The 13,029-nt window shown below is 40.6% G+C and overlaps 3 protein-coding genes across 9 annotated transcripts in view; 1 reads left to right on the top strand and 2 right to left on the bottom strand.

Moving 5' to 3' along the window:
* The window catches only part of LOC139606641 (butyrophilin-like protein 2), a 19,433-nt gene extending 17,633 nt beyond the window's left edge, over positions 1 to 1,800 (bottom strand). Inside the window, exon 1 of the mRNA XM_071458902.1 lies at positions 1,535 to 1,800. Coding sequence (XP_071315003.1) covers positions 1,535 to 1,589 — 55 coding nt within the window. The 5' untranslated portion in view covers positions 1,590 to 1,800. The remainder of the gene's footprint in view (positions 1 to 1,534) is intronic.
* On the top strand, positions 1,531 to 7,455 carry LOC139607045 (sialoadhesin-like). 5 transcript variants are annotated; one of them, XM_071459631.1, is made up of 6 exons: positions 1,531 to 1,649; positions 2,805 to 2,958; positions 4,164 to 4,427; positions 4,545 to 4,802; positions 5,705 to 5,896; positions 7,021 to 7,159. In XM_071459631.1, the coding sequence occupies exons 2-6, from the start codon at positions 2,928 to 2,930 to the stop codon at positions 7,104 to 7,106; spliced, it is 831 nt and encodes a 276-aa protein (XP_071315732.1). In that variant the 5' UTR covers positions 1,531 to 1,649; positions 2,805 to 2,927; the 3' UTR covers positions 7,107 to 7,159. The 5 variants fall into 5 exon arrangements, with proteins under 5 accessions (XP_071315732.1, XP_071315734.1, XP_071315733.1 ...); XM_071459633.1 differs by having other exon boundaries at positions 1,579 to 1,702; positions 7,078 to 7,455; XM_071459632.1 differs by having other exon boundaries at positions 1,579 to 1,702; positions 4,212 to 4,427.
* LOC139607053 (myelin-oligodendrocyte glycoprotein-like) lies at positions 7,001 to 13,029 on the bottom strand. Of its 3 annotated transcripts, XR_011684764.1 has the most exons (8): positions 12,512 to 13,029; positions 10,640 to 10,835; positions 9,477 to 9,854; positions 9,111 to 9,197; positions 8,655 to 8,755; positions 8,326 to 8,447; positions 8,173 to 8,240; positions 7,001 to 7,138 (listed from the first exon to the last, which is right to left on the bottom strand). XR_011684764.1 is itself a non-coding variant. In XM_071459654.1 (6 exons), the coding sequence occupies exons 2-6, from the start codon at positions 10,719 to 10,721 to the stop codon at positions 8,418 to 8,420; spliced, it is 678 nt and encodes a 225-aa protein (XP_071315755.1). In that variant the 5' UTR covers positions 10,722 to 10,835; positions 12,512 to 13,029; the 3' UTR covers positions 8,269 to 8,417. The 3 variants fall into 3 exon arrangements, 1 of the variants encoding a protein (XP_071315755.1); XR_011684765.1 differs by lacking the exon at positions 12,512 to 13,029 and having other exon boundaries at positions 10,640 to 12,446; XM_071459654.1 differs by lacking the exons at positions 7,001 to 7,138; positions 8,173 to 8,240 and having other exon boundaries at positions 8,269 to 8,447.

The following is a 13,029-nucleotide window of genomic DNA, read 5'->3' as shown; positions in this document are numbered from 1 at the left end:
TTCATATGAGGAAACAAACACTGGATTTGACCATTGAACACGCTCTTTCATTAGGACACAATATACAGACTTCAAAGCACAACAAAGCAGTCCCTGCCCTCAGCCACGTCCCAAGCCCCGCCCACCTGGATCCACCGTCCAACCTTGCAGGATTTGGTTTCTCTCAGTGTTTACCTGAAATCTGCTGTATTTTTATTTGATCACTCAGAAAACAGTCAGCCAATCAGAAGAGAGGCTCAGATCCTCTCCTCTGATTGGCTGACTGGCTACAGAGAGAAGCTTGAGAGAGGAGATGTTCTTAAAACCATAATTATATCTTCTGATGTTAGCGTTAACCTTTGAGTGTTTCTCAGACTTTACTCTAAAAGTAAAACTGACCTGATCAAACTCAACAAGCAGATGGAGTTTTAACACTGACCTCTTTAAAGATTCAATACTTTGAACAAGTTATGTCTGTATGACACTTTTTTGTACTTGTACCATTGTCTGTCTGTGACTCTGTGTCTGGGCCAAAAACAAACAAGGACTTTATAAGTGCTGAGAATAAAATGATCAAACTTCCTTGAAATATCTTTGTGACATTTTGTGGTTGATGTTCAAACCCAACCCATCAGAAAACTGTGGTTTAGCCAGAGCATCAGCAGCTCACCAAACCAGCTGAGCGGATGTTACATTTCCATGAATTGTGTGCAGCATATGGGATTATACAGACAGCAGGGACAATTCGCCACCAGTGACGAAACCTGTTTGTCCTGTTTGGAGGGAAGGCAGTGCCCTCATCTCTCTACAGACGACTGATTTGGATGTGGTGGGTAAGATCAGATCAGATGCGTGGGTTAGCAGCGCTGTCAGGCCCAAACACAAGCCTGGGCAGAAACGTAGCAATTCTGATAATTCCCCTTTTTCTATTGGCTGAACCTCACAGCACAGATAACATCATTCTGTACTTCAAAGAACATGAACAGCCACCAAACAGAGACACTAGCAGCCTTTCCCACCTGGAGCATCAGTAACAGGTGGTGAACTCACCTTTAAAAAATAAGGGAACTGGCCCCTGAATATAAAAACGTTAATGTAAAAAAAAAAAAGTAAAAATATTATTTGATTTCTCTCTCTCTCTTTCTCTCTTTCTCTTCCTAAAGTTAACTTTCTTTGAGTCTTTGATCTGTTACTTCTTTAGTTTTTCTGAAATGTAAATACAGATTTTATATGTTAATAAATAATTCGGTTGACAGCATGAATAAGAGGTGAGAGGTGGTGGGGGTCATTGTCCCCCCATCAACGTTCAGCCCAGCCTGCGCTCTTGTTGCAGCATTTAAAGCGACTGTCCGTTTGGTTTGAGAATAAAATATTTCTATTGTTTCTCTAAGATTCTGTCGAAACCAACTTTAACTTAAAGATGAACTAGTGAATATTTTCTTTCCAGACCTCAGAAGGTGCTGAAAGCTGATCGGCCCCTCGGAACTGACCCATAACAGGAAAGACTAAAAAAGTCAGTCAACAACCAAATCCCTGCAATAAGGAAGTAACTCACCTGTTCCCTGTGCCGCCCTGAGACCTGACAGCAGGAGGACCAGGATTAACTTCATGGTGCCGGGTGAAGATTTGGTAGAAACCAGCGCTGCTCAGACAGAAATGAAGGAAACGAGGTTGGTGGATTTGTTTTAAGGCGGTCAGATGATCAGCCGCCTCCAGACAACAGGTAAACACTTTCTCTTTCTCTTCCAGGTGGGAGGGAGGAATCAGACTTTCATCACAGACAGTTGTTTACTCTTGTTCTGTCTCCTTCACTCTGACCTGGTTCCGGCTTGGTTCAGATTTGATTTTGAGATACTCTTGATCTTCTTCCTGTTTACACGTCTGACCTGTTATTTAGTCTGAATCTGAATCACTGACATCTTTTAAATCCCTTCATCTGAACCTGTCCAGATTTGACTTGAGTTTTTAGTTTGTTTCTGATTTTGTTCCATTTAAATTCCACTTTGAATATTTCTTTTAAATGTAATTAAGAACCGGATGTCAAACAGTTCCCTACAGTTAAATGCAGATAAAACTGAAGTTATTATTGCTCCCGATATCCAATCAGCAATCAAGGAGAACCTGGGTTAAAAAAAAAGGGCAGATTTTACAATTTTACAATTACCTTACAATTTTCCCCATTTCTGATGGCGCTGTTAAAGTTTTATTTAAAAAAAAAATTGTCATTAAGCATATTGTTCATTAATATTGATGCTGTAGGTGCAAGTAACACTTTCAGCCACAAGGGGGAACAAGACAAGCTGCAAACCTTTAGTCAGATATTAACACTTCTTTTTCTTGGTCTTACTTCAGTTAGGAGATAAGTGTTGGATCTACATCCTGTTATCTGGGTTTTGTCCTTAAAGCAGTGAACAGTCCACAGGACATTGTTCGCCAGAAAAAATTACATGCACCCTAAGAGAGTTTCTCACATGACTTTGAGTCACCATCTCTATTGAGGTGGTTTACATGGCTGCTTCGTTTCCTGTTTCACTGCCATGTTAACAACACAGATCATGTCTCCTGTGGCCAAGACTGTTTCCTTTTACTGAACTACAGCCAGTAAAAGATCATCAACGACCTGTAAAACGTTTGGTGCCACTGACTGTACGTAGAGCTGCAACAGTCAGTCAACACATTTATTAGTTGACCACCAGAAAAATAACCTGCAACTATTTTGACAATCAATTAGGAATTGAAATAATTTCTCAGATCTTCAGATTCTCTGATTTTGACTGTTGCTTGACCAAAACAAGGCATTTAAAGAATTTATGAATTTCTTTCAGATTGGTGACTTTTTTCTACGTTTGATTCGTCAGCAACAGCCTACTGTACCACGTGGTTTCCTGTGTTGGGCTAGGATGTGGTGGATGTCTGGGTAAAGCTGTTTTAGAAGGGGTCCACACAGAATGGAGGTCGCATCTGTCTGCCTACTGCTCTGTGAGTTATTCTGTTTCTATTGCTCTTTCTGTTCCCCCACTCATCTGCCAACCACTTCAGTATTTACAGTAAATATTTCAGTATTTTGTCCAACTTAAGTAGGACACTTAAGGTTTAATTTCTCCTTAGCTGGGGGCTGTACTTAAGGAGTACTTAGGTATAAAAGCAGAGATAAGGAGAAAGCCTTAAATATTTAAGTGTGCAACCATTTTTATTTTAAGGAAACCTGAACTCAGACTTTAATGAAAATCTTATCCAAGTGTTGTGTGAAATGAAATCTATTTAAGGCTTTTTGCTCATCTTGCTCTTATACTTAGGCAAAGTAATCACTTAAAGTCAACTACACTGTGGCACAAAAGACCTTAGCAACCAAAGTTCAGACTAACCACAGCCACATGATCTTTCCAGTCAGATGTGCTGCATTCAAACAGTTTCAACCAGCCTGCTCAACACCCTCCCCATGGAAACTGTAAGATTTTAGAGCTGCAAAGTCTCTTTCGTTGCTGTAAATGTCTTATGTCAGTCGGCTAAGGAACTAGCGAATTAAACTTAAGTGTCATACTTCATTAGAAAACCTGAGGTGTTCTATGCAGCCGCCCCTGGTAGTGAAAAAGTTTTTGCACCCTAGCAGCTGTGCACAGCCAGAGTTGTGTTAGCAAGTTTTATTTTATAATGGTGACATTGTCTGACAAAGGCTTTGCAACTGAACAATCACAGAGAACGTTAGAGGATAATGTTTGTCTTGTTATTTATAGTGTATGGCTGGTACGCAGCCACAGTCTGAAGCATCACTTCAGAACATCTTGGTTAATGTGGTGTTAATGTGGTGTTGTACTAGAACAAGTGTAGATGCATGGTTGGTGGGTTTCTCACACACAACTCCTCTCACATGACATCATTTCAGTGAATCTATGATTTAAAAAAATATTTTGCAGCAGCTGCATGAAGAGTAAAAGCTGATGATCATTTTTCTCAATAACTGCTGGATGTGTACATAAGCACCTTTGGCTTAGAAGTTTGTAACACAAACTAAAAAAAGATATGTCTGTGTGTTTCCTCGACTTGCTTCTGCTGCCCCCAAGTGTCCAAAAAACTTATTGCAGGTGTGACCATTGCAGTCCCTGCATTGAAAACATATGAAACAACTATGGACACAGACAAAAAATCCATTGATAACTCTCTCCCGTTCCACCGCCCCTGTGCAGCCACACTGAGCATCACTCCCCACAAATCTCAGTTCTTTCTGTATGAAGCAATCTCCCTGACGTGTGCAACGCCAGCCAACTCCAGCGGCTGGACCGTGAGGAGAAACACCACCTACAAGATGTCTCAGCCATGCCAGTTCGGCTGGGCAATCCCAGGTAACTCCTCCTGCATGATTGAGTATCCAGACTTAACAGACACTGGAGTCTACTGGTGTGAGTCTACGCGGGGAGAGTGCAGCAACACCATCAACATCACAGTGAGCGGTAATACCAAATGTGCTTGGAGCTTATTTGTGTTGATTTCATGCTTTCCTAATCTGCTGCACTGTCAGACTTAGAAACTCAGCTGCTCATGAATAAAGTCCGAACACCATGTTTCAGATGGTGTGATCCTGGAGAGCCCCACACTTCCTGTGATGGAGGGAGAGACGGTGACACTCGGCTGTTCCTACAAAGGAAAAAACGATCATGAATCTACATCAGATTTCCAAACTCGATTCTACAAGAATGATGTGTTCATTGGCACTGAGAGCTCTGGGAAGATGATCCTTCCAGCGGTGTCCAAGTCTGATGAAGGTTTCTACAAGTGTGAACACCCGTCAAAAGGACAGTCTCCTGAGAGCTGGCTGACAGTGAGAGGTGATGATGATGCTCTGCCTTGTATATACAATGGTCCTTTATTTGTGCTGGGGGGCATAGCTCCCACTGGGGAACTAAGATCATGTCCACAGTGTTTTTCTGGTTATTTGGGAAAAGGGACTGCTCTTGATTGACAAGTCACCATGTGTCAATCATACATTAGCCACGCCCCAATACATACCCTGCTTCATCGTCTATTTTCCTCTTAATGGGACTATTATTTTAAACTTTAAACGAGCGATTGAGACCATAAACTTGTTATGAAAATGTCAACTGAGGTAATAAACCAAGTGAGAAGTAGAGTCATTTTCTCATAGACTTCCATAGAATGGGACTTCTTTTTACAACCAGTGGTCTCGCCCCCTGGTGGTCATTCGATAGAATGCAGGTTTAAGGCACTTTGATACTTTCACTGTATTAATATAGAACCTAGACCTGCTTTATAATCACAAACACATGGACATCTACCTTTAGACTGTGTGGGACCTTTAAGTTTTAATCCTGGCAGTGCAGATAAGGCTTTGAAGCTGTTTCAGGCCTCAATGTTGTGAAATTAAATTTACAGAAAACACAATTGAACAGTTAAGTGAATTAATAGAACAGGAGCCAGGTAATATGTTTAAGTCTACCATTATAGAGCTTACAGATCTGTCCATCACCAGCACAACAGAAAAAAGACTAAATCTGGGGGCAGTGAAGACAAATCTATGTATTCAAATAATAGAAATGTCATCTTACTCTGAAAACAGCAATTAAATCTGGTTATGAGGATAAAAGTTGAATGACAGTTACTCTTATTTATTACGTCCTCCTGTTGCAATATTTAATAAATGGATAAAGGGACTTTTTTGTGTTATATTCAAATTAAAAGTGTCTGATAATGGTTGTTTTCTTCTTCGCAGTCAGAGCTAAACCTACAATCATCCGTCCCGCTCTTCTGCCCACTCATCTGCCCACTCATCTGCCCACTCATCTGCCCACGCTGGTGTCAACCCAGTCTCCCAGTTGGATTCTGCCGTGTACCATCCTGCTGTTAATTCTCAACACTATCGTAATCATAGTGAGCATTTACATATACCGGCAGGTGGCTCGGGGTAAGAACATCTCTGAAAATCCTGATATTAGTAAAATAAAATATGTAATAATCAGAAAATTTATTTAAAAAAAACTACAACACCCAGTCTAAACAACCGGAACAACCACACAGGTTGTGTTTTCAACCCTCTGATACGACCCATGAGTACGGACACGAGAAAGGACACACTCGCAAATATTTCTATCATGTTATCTCCAGATAAAAAGCTTCTTATCTCAAGATAACAAGATATTATCTGGAGAAAATGATTTTTTGTTTTATCAAGATATTATCCCATTATTATCCAAAAGACCTTAACATGTCAATAAGCACTTTTGACGGACTTCCTTATACAGTCTCCTAGCACTTAAGTAGATGTTGTACCTAATACTGACATGAAGGTTTCTCATTGAACTTTACTATTGTCCTTCACTTGTAAGTCGCTTTGGACAAATGCATCTGAGTTTTGTTTCTTCAAGATAATGGAACAGTTAAACAAAAAATTGATGATAACATCATCTCAAGATAACAAGCTTTGTTATTTCAAGATTACAGGATAAAAAAATATTTGCAAGTATGGCCTTTCTCGGCTTCCGTACATAGGAGTGTATGTGGAAATAGCATCCCCAATGGCAGCACACATAACAGCCCTTCATTGCCATGGTAACAATAATAATCATACAGCTAAGTTTGTGGTTAGTTAGTTAGATAGACAGATTGATAGATTGATACATTGATAGATTTACTTTATTGATCCCAAACAGGGAAATTCTTCTGTTACAGCAGCAAATAATCAGGCATAAAGAACACACTGTACAACATAAAATAGAAAAAAAATCTATACAATAATAAATTATACAACATACAAATATAATAAAAATATAACAAATATAAGATCAGGTACTTGCTTAAGATTAATGGATCTTCATTGTCATGGTTACATTAATAACAATATGGGTAAGGATGTTGAACAGTCATGGATACAAGAAACAACAAGAAATAACATAAATTACTGGTTTTCTGTGTTTTGCTGACACCTCATCCTTTGACCGAATGATGTGGAGGATGCTGGGGCTCAAACATGGCAACAGAAGCAGGTTCTCATATTGTGTCTAAAGCTGCTGATTTGGAATTTAATTCCAGGAGAAAAAGAGATTTTCAACTCAAATGATGGCTTCACTCAAAACTGTCTTCCTGCAGCTCGAGCACAGCTCGAGGAGAGCTTCTGATCATCTCACAGCAGAGGGTTGAGTCCTGTTTCCTGCTCGGAGGAAGAAAAGGAAGAAGAAGGAGGAGGAGGAGTGTCACAAAGTATTACACTGAACAGCTGACCAGTATTACTGCAAATATTCTCATTTTTTATTAGTCCTGTTGTATTGTTTTACTGTTTCCTGGCTACTGTAACATGATGCTCAAATGAAGATGAAGGTTACATGGTTCATTTGTTTATGAGTTTTATGTTTAAAAAAGTCAAATTATCAGTAAGATTGATGCTGTATATTATTTGTTTATCTGTAACGTTGTTGCTAAGTTACCGACTAAGGAATAAATAAAAAGACTTCTGTCGTCTCTATTAGTTTTAAATGTCTTTGGGTGCAGTGTTTGTTTGGGTGAATCATGATGGAGACACTGTGGTGACTGGAGCAAAGATAAATAGCCTCAGTACAGACACAGTGAGGAGACAGGTTCAGATTCACATCATATCATCTCAGTCCTTTCTTTGGGGCCACAGGTGCCAACAAAGAAACATAAAGAAATTAATTCAGATTCACCCAGAGATAATTGACCTTTGACCATTTGGATAGAAAACATCATCACTTCATTTTATCCTTTTAGACATTTGAGTCAAGTTGTATTATAATTAGTGTATGAATTCATTAGTTATGGCCAGAAATGTGTTTTGAGAGATCACACTGACCTTGACCCTTGACCTTTGACCACAAAAATCTAATCAGTTCACCCTTGAGTCCAAGTGAATGTCCAGTCCAGTCTGAGATAGAGCTCAAAAGACTGGGACGGATGGACAGAGGTACGTATGTGGTACGGAGGTGTAGTAATCAACAATAACACACTGAGAACCGACACTCAGCACACAGCACAGCAGCAGCCAGCAGGATAAAGACGATCAACAGTTCCTGTGGTGCAGAGACAAGAAGCTACACCCAGTCTGCGGTGGAGTCGTGGTGTTTCCTGATCCACTCAGGCCTCACTCCCCGCCCTTCTTCATAAAGTCCTGGCTCCAAGTGACAAACTGAGATTAAAGCTGAACTGAAAACCAGTGGTTGTCGTGGATACCTTCAAACGTCCAGCTTTACATCCTGCTCAGCAGCTCAGTCCTCTGGTTAAATCCCACCTGACGCAGCCTGCACAGAGGATACTGGTTATTCCAGGTGGCAAGACAGTGAACAGCAGCTCCAAGGGTCAAAGTTCACACTTCGCCTGACTTACTACTGTGTCCAGCTGTGACTGGAGGGGCGGTTGGTTTGAATCCTCAAACTAACCAGAAGATCCATTTGCCAAGAGACTCTGGAGGACAGTCTCTAAGCTGGTTGGATTGGGGCAGTTTCACACTTTGTGAAGTAGAGGGACAGATAACACAAGATTAATCAAAACCTGAACAAACAAATACTTCAACACTCTGTTTAAATTATTTAATAATTATTTAATTTATCATAATTAGATGATGATAAAATCAGTCAAACCTCAGTTAAAATAGCCAGATGTTATTCATTTTGTTTTTACAGCTTTTAAGAAAACACTGAAAATCTCAGACGTACCTCTGGTCTTTGACACTGTTTGTGCAGAAATCCGACAGCTGCACAAACCAGGACCAGCAAACCAACCACAGCGGGGATCAGTCCTGATCTGGACCAAGAACCTGATGATTAAAAAACCCACAGAGACAACATGAACGTGATCCAGAGTCAGCTCTGAAAAAAACATGTCAGATGAAGAACAGTTGTGATGGTGAGGGCTCTGAACACTGCCATATTTGGCACTTCCTGATCACGAGGTCATGAACCGGTCTGACCGGTTTATCTGGCAGTCAGGCTGCAGCTCAGCAGGAACCGTCTCAGCAATGAGTGCAGGACAGTCTGTGGACCTTCAAAGATTTACTTCATCATTTCTACCTGCACAGGTGTCAGAACAGCAAAGATATGCAGCGTGGCCACGACACCATGGTTCCTGTACATAGAGACCTTAGTGATTGTTTACTTTAAAGATGTTTTTACCATTAAAGTCTCTTTCTTCTTCTGGTGTTTTGGGACCTCCGGGTTGTGGCGTTGTCTCTGTCGGTCTGGACTCAACAGGCCTCGGTTCTGAAAAATTCTTTTTTAAATGAACAATGAATTAATTCATATTTAAAAAGGTCCATATAGCATAAAGTTAGATGTCCATGTGTTTTTTGACCATAAAGCAGGTCTAGGTTTACCTGCAATCTGCTTCATTTTTATCGGATCGCTCAGAAAACAGTCAGCCAATCACAAGAGAGGCTCAGATCCTCTCTGAATAAAATAAGCAATGAAATATACATATCTGTTATATTCAGAACAAAGGGTGTTGACTTTGCTTTAAATGAAATAAATGATGAAACTCACCAACATTTAGTTGGATGACTGTCGCTCTCTGTTTGCTCTGTAACTGTGGGAGGACACACAGGTATCTTCCTTCATCCGACAGCTTCGCGTTCATGAGCTTGAGTGATAAATTCCCATGTTTCAGTTGGTCTTTGAACAGCACCGTCCTCCCAGCGTATGACGGGATCTTCATGTCCTCCACATCCTGGTTGTCGAGGTAACGGTGAACATACCTGTAGTGGCTCAGAGGGTCTCCAGGATCAGGTGGGACGTCAGGCCTCCACCACTCCACCACCAGCTCCTCCACATTGAGACGAGGCTCCACATGACACGGCAGGATGACATCATCACCTACCGTGGCCACGACTGGCTGAGAAGAACCAATCAGCTGAGACTGACCTGAGCAACGGAGGGTAAAACAAGACATCTTCAGACGTGATGTTTCACATGCATTAAAATAATTTCCTAACCAACATTACTGGACACACTGTACAACAAATACATTCATCTAATGACACTTTAAAAGGCTGATCCATAGAAGTGATACAGTAATGTATGTTTATCACTGGTCTTCGACCTTAGGGAAAGGATTAATGGTTACATGCATCGGAAAATAAATAAATAAGAATAATCTGCCTGTCAGTGGATCAACAGGTTAATACTGTATCAGTTATATCAAAATAAAATATAATGATAATAACAATAATAATAATAATAATTACATGCATCAAGTGCTTCAAGTGAAAATACATAAAAGGAATATATAAAATGTAGAAAGGCATTAATATAACATGAGATGGTATAATAATAATAAAATAATCACAGTGAAAAATAAATAAATAAGCATTTTCAAGAAGTGCTGAGAAAAGAAGAAATTCAGCTGAATGTTGTTCTTCACATTCATCCACTTTTTATGTTTCTAATGTAGAAATCTGTAAAAAGAAGAGAGGGTCGTTCATTTATCTGCTGAATTCTACTAACATTAAGATTTCTTGACGCTTTGCAGCAGACAAGAGAACTGTTCATCACGGTTTAAAGATTTACATGCATGTTTAGATGCAGTAAAATTCCCAGAATAGCGACATCTCACGTGTAAATAGCAAATTAACCCCCCTGCAATGACCTGCACAGAGATCTTAGAACAAAGACGCTTTCTTCAGAATTGTTCCAGCGTGTCTGTTTACCTTGGACGGGTGAAAGTGGAAAGACAGTCCGGCGGAGGATGAAGGTGCACAGGTGAGAAGCGCAGGTGAGCCGTCGGTCCATCGCCAGGGCACACTTCAGAGAGCACAGCGAGCAGCAGAGGGGCTGCACACCTCCGACACCGCCCTACCTGCCTGCCTGCGTGCGCGCGTGATGACGTAGACGTACCTGTGTGACCTCTAAGAGCAGTGTTCTGCGCTATTATTGGTACAACATGATGACACAAGCAGTCGTCGCCAACGTCACCATAAACAGAGCACAGCCTGTCATCAGACGCTGAGGTCCGTTTATTGCGTTATCGTTTCCACGGTTTGGGCTGGATCAACATCGTAAAAGAAACGTGACAACAACTTCATTATTTCTGTACCCCTAAAGTTGAAAGCACCATCACAACCAAATACTGCACAGTCAATCCACTGTCATGATTAACTTAATCTGGATTCCACTGGTGTTTTCATGTGTTGCACCACACAACCATACACTATCAATAATATCTTTCCCAAACGTTTTTCCAGCTGTTATTCATTAAATGGATTGAGCAATAAAGATTGAAATACATAACACAAATAGTTAATCTTGTTATGTGTGATGTGACATTATAAACTTCACATTTGTTTTATTACTACAGTAAGTGGGGGGACAGAAAATACTATTGACTACAAGTGCTTGATCATTTACACATCTACTGTAAATAAATCAGTTTTAATAGTTTTGTTGCCAAGACAGAGGTGGTGGAAATCAATTAAACCAATAGTATTAGCTAACCAGCCTATCAACGTTATATTGAAAGAAAAAAGACATTTCAGTGTCTCTTGTGGGATATTTCAAGCACCCCTCGGGAACCCTTTGGTGGCCCCAAGAAGGCATGTATCATATCATATGAGCCAGGAAAAAAGGACTATTTTCGTTGTGGTTGGAGGACAGATTCAGGTAGTGTCAGGCTTTGTGTTTGGTCTCTTGTCCCAGCAGTTCCTGAATCTGTTCCTGATTTGAATTTTCCTGCAGCAAAAGGAAGTTGTGACCTGTAATTCTTGGACTCAACGTGTAATTTAAGTTGCCCGTATCTGTTTAAGGAAATTAAACATCAGTTGAGTAAAACTGGGCCAGGGACAGGCAGACAGGATCGATGGGAAAGGTCAGGGGGCAGAACATAAACAAAAACAGTGACTTCAACCAGCAAAACAGACGATCCAACACAGAGAGAAGGGAACACAGAAGGAGGCGGGTCAGGGTGGAGCAGGTAATCAAAGAGGCAAGAGCCACGCTGAGGCAGGGAGTCTGAAAAACAAGTGTACAAAAAAACAAGTCTTTCTATAACCCGACCAGTTCTAACTGTGTGGGAGGGACCAGCTGAGAGGTTCAGACTCTGTGTTCAACTCATCTCATGAAACCATTTCAAGGTTCACTGGTTTGAAGTGTTTGAAAATGAAATATGGAGACATCTAGTGGCCACATTCGATACTGCAGGAGGAGTTCACTCAAACTGTAAGTGAACCTGCTGAAGCCGTCCTTGTCATTTTACTCAGTCAAGGCTCTAAACAGGGAAAACATGTCAATGAAAAAATGTTGTTCATGTGTGAACATCCTCCTCCAGTGGGACGTTCCTACACTTATTTTATGTTATTCAGTGTGATCCTCTGGCCTCCAGTCTTCTGCTTCAGCAGCCTCAAGAGCCAAACTCAAAACCAAACAAAATAAAATAACACAAAAAAAAAAATCAAAATAAAGTTCATTTAGATAATTTTATATTAAACACTAAAGGTTTTCACTTCAATAGACCCAAGCTTCTGCAAGTCTTCCACCACTTGGCTTTGGAAGAATATTAATAATAGAAAATCAATCATAATACTCACGTCAGCTGTTTATGTGATGATGCTGATGCAGAAGCACAATCACCTGAAGATTACTACAGTGTAGAAGTGGCTGTGAAAGCCCAGAGTTCTGCAGAGCTCAATAACCCTTCAGCTTCCTGTTACACAGCATCTTCACAGGGGTTTTACTGTTGTTCTGGGATTGGTTTGAACTTTTCTCACCAAAGTACGTTCACGTCTAGGAGACAGAACACGTCTCGTTCCTGGTCTCGTGGTTCCGTGGTGTTTATACTTGTGTCCTCTAGTCTGTACAGATGAACGTGGAACCTTCGAGTGTTTAGAAATTGCTCCGAAGGAAGAACCAGACTTGTCCACCATTATTGTCCTGACATCTTGATTTCTTTATTTGAGTTTGAAGGTAGGCCTTAAAATACTCTCACAGGTAAACCTCCTATTCACTCAGATGATGTCAATCAGCCTATCAGAAGCTTCTAAAGCTATGACATCATCTGCTGGGATTTTCCAAACTGTTTCAAGGCTCAGTTGACTTAGTGTATTTA

The sequence above is a fragment of the Trachinotus anak genome, unplaced genomic scaffold, assembly GCF_046630095.1.
Source record: "Trachinotus anak isolate AG129_WGS33_773 ecotype Australia unplaced genomic scaffold, CSIRO_AGI_Tana_v1 ptg000023l, whole genome shotgun sequence".
In the NCBI taxonomy this organism is placed as follows: domain Eukaryota; kingdom Metazoa; phylum Chordata; class Actinopteri; order Carangiformes; family Carangidae; genus Trachinotus; species Trachinotus anak.
This window is presented reverse-complemented; position numbering and strand designations above follow the sequence as displayed.

Excerpts from the sequence above, each read along its gene's own strand:
- LOC139607045 (XM_071459631.1), top strand. The coding sequence starts at position 2,928 with ATGGAGGTCGCATCTGTCTGCCTACTGCTCT. Across the intron at positions 4,803-5,704 it reads GAGCTGGCTGACAGTGAGAG|TCAGAGCTAAACCTACAATC; the intron begins GTGATGATGATG and ends TCTTCTTCGCAG. Across the intron at positions 5,897-7,020 it reads ATACCGGCAGGTGGCTCGGG|GAGAAAAAGAGATTTTCAAC; the intron begins GTAAGAACATCT and ends ATTTAATTCCAG.
- LOC139607053 (XM_071459654.1), bottom strand. The coding sequence starts at position 10,721 with ATGGACCGACGGCTCACCTGCGCTTCTCACCTGTGCACCTTCATCCTC. Across the intron at positions 9,855-10,639 it reads TCCACTTTCACCCGTCCAAG|GTCAGTCTCAGCTGATTGGT; the intron begins GTAAACAGACAC and ends TCCGTTGCTCAG. Across the intron at positions 9,198-9,476 it reads AGTCATCCAACTAAATGTTG|AACCGAGGCCTGTTGAGTCC; the intron begins GTGAGTTTCATC and ends AGAATTTTTCAG.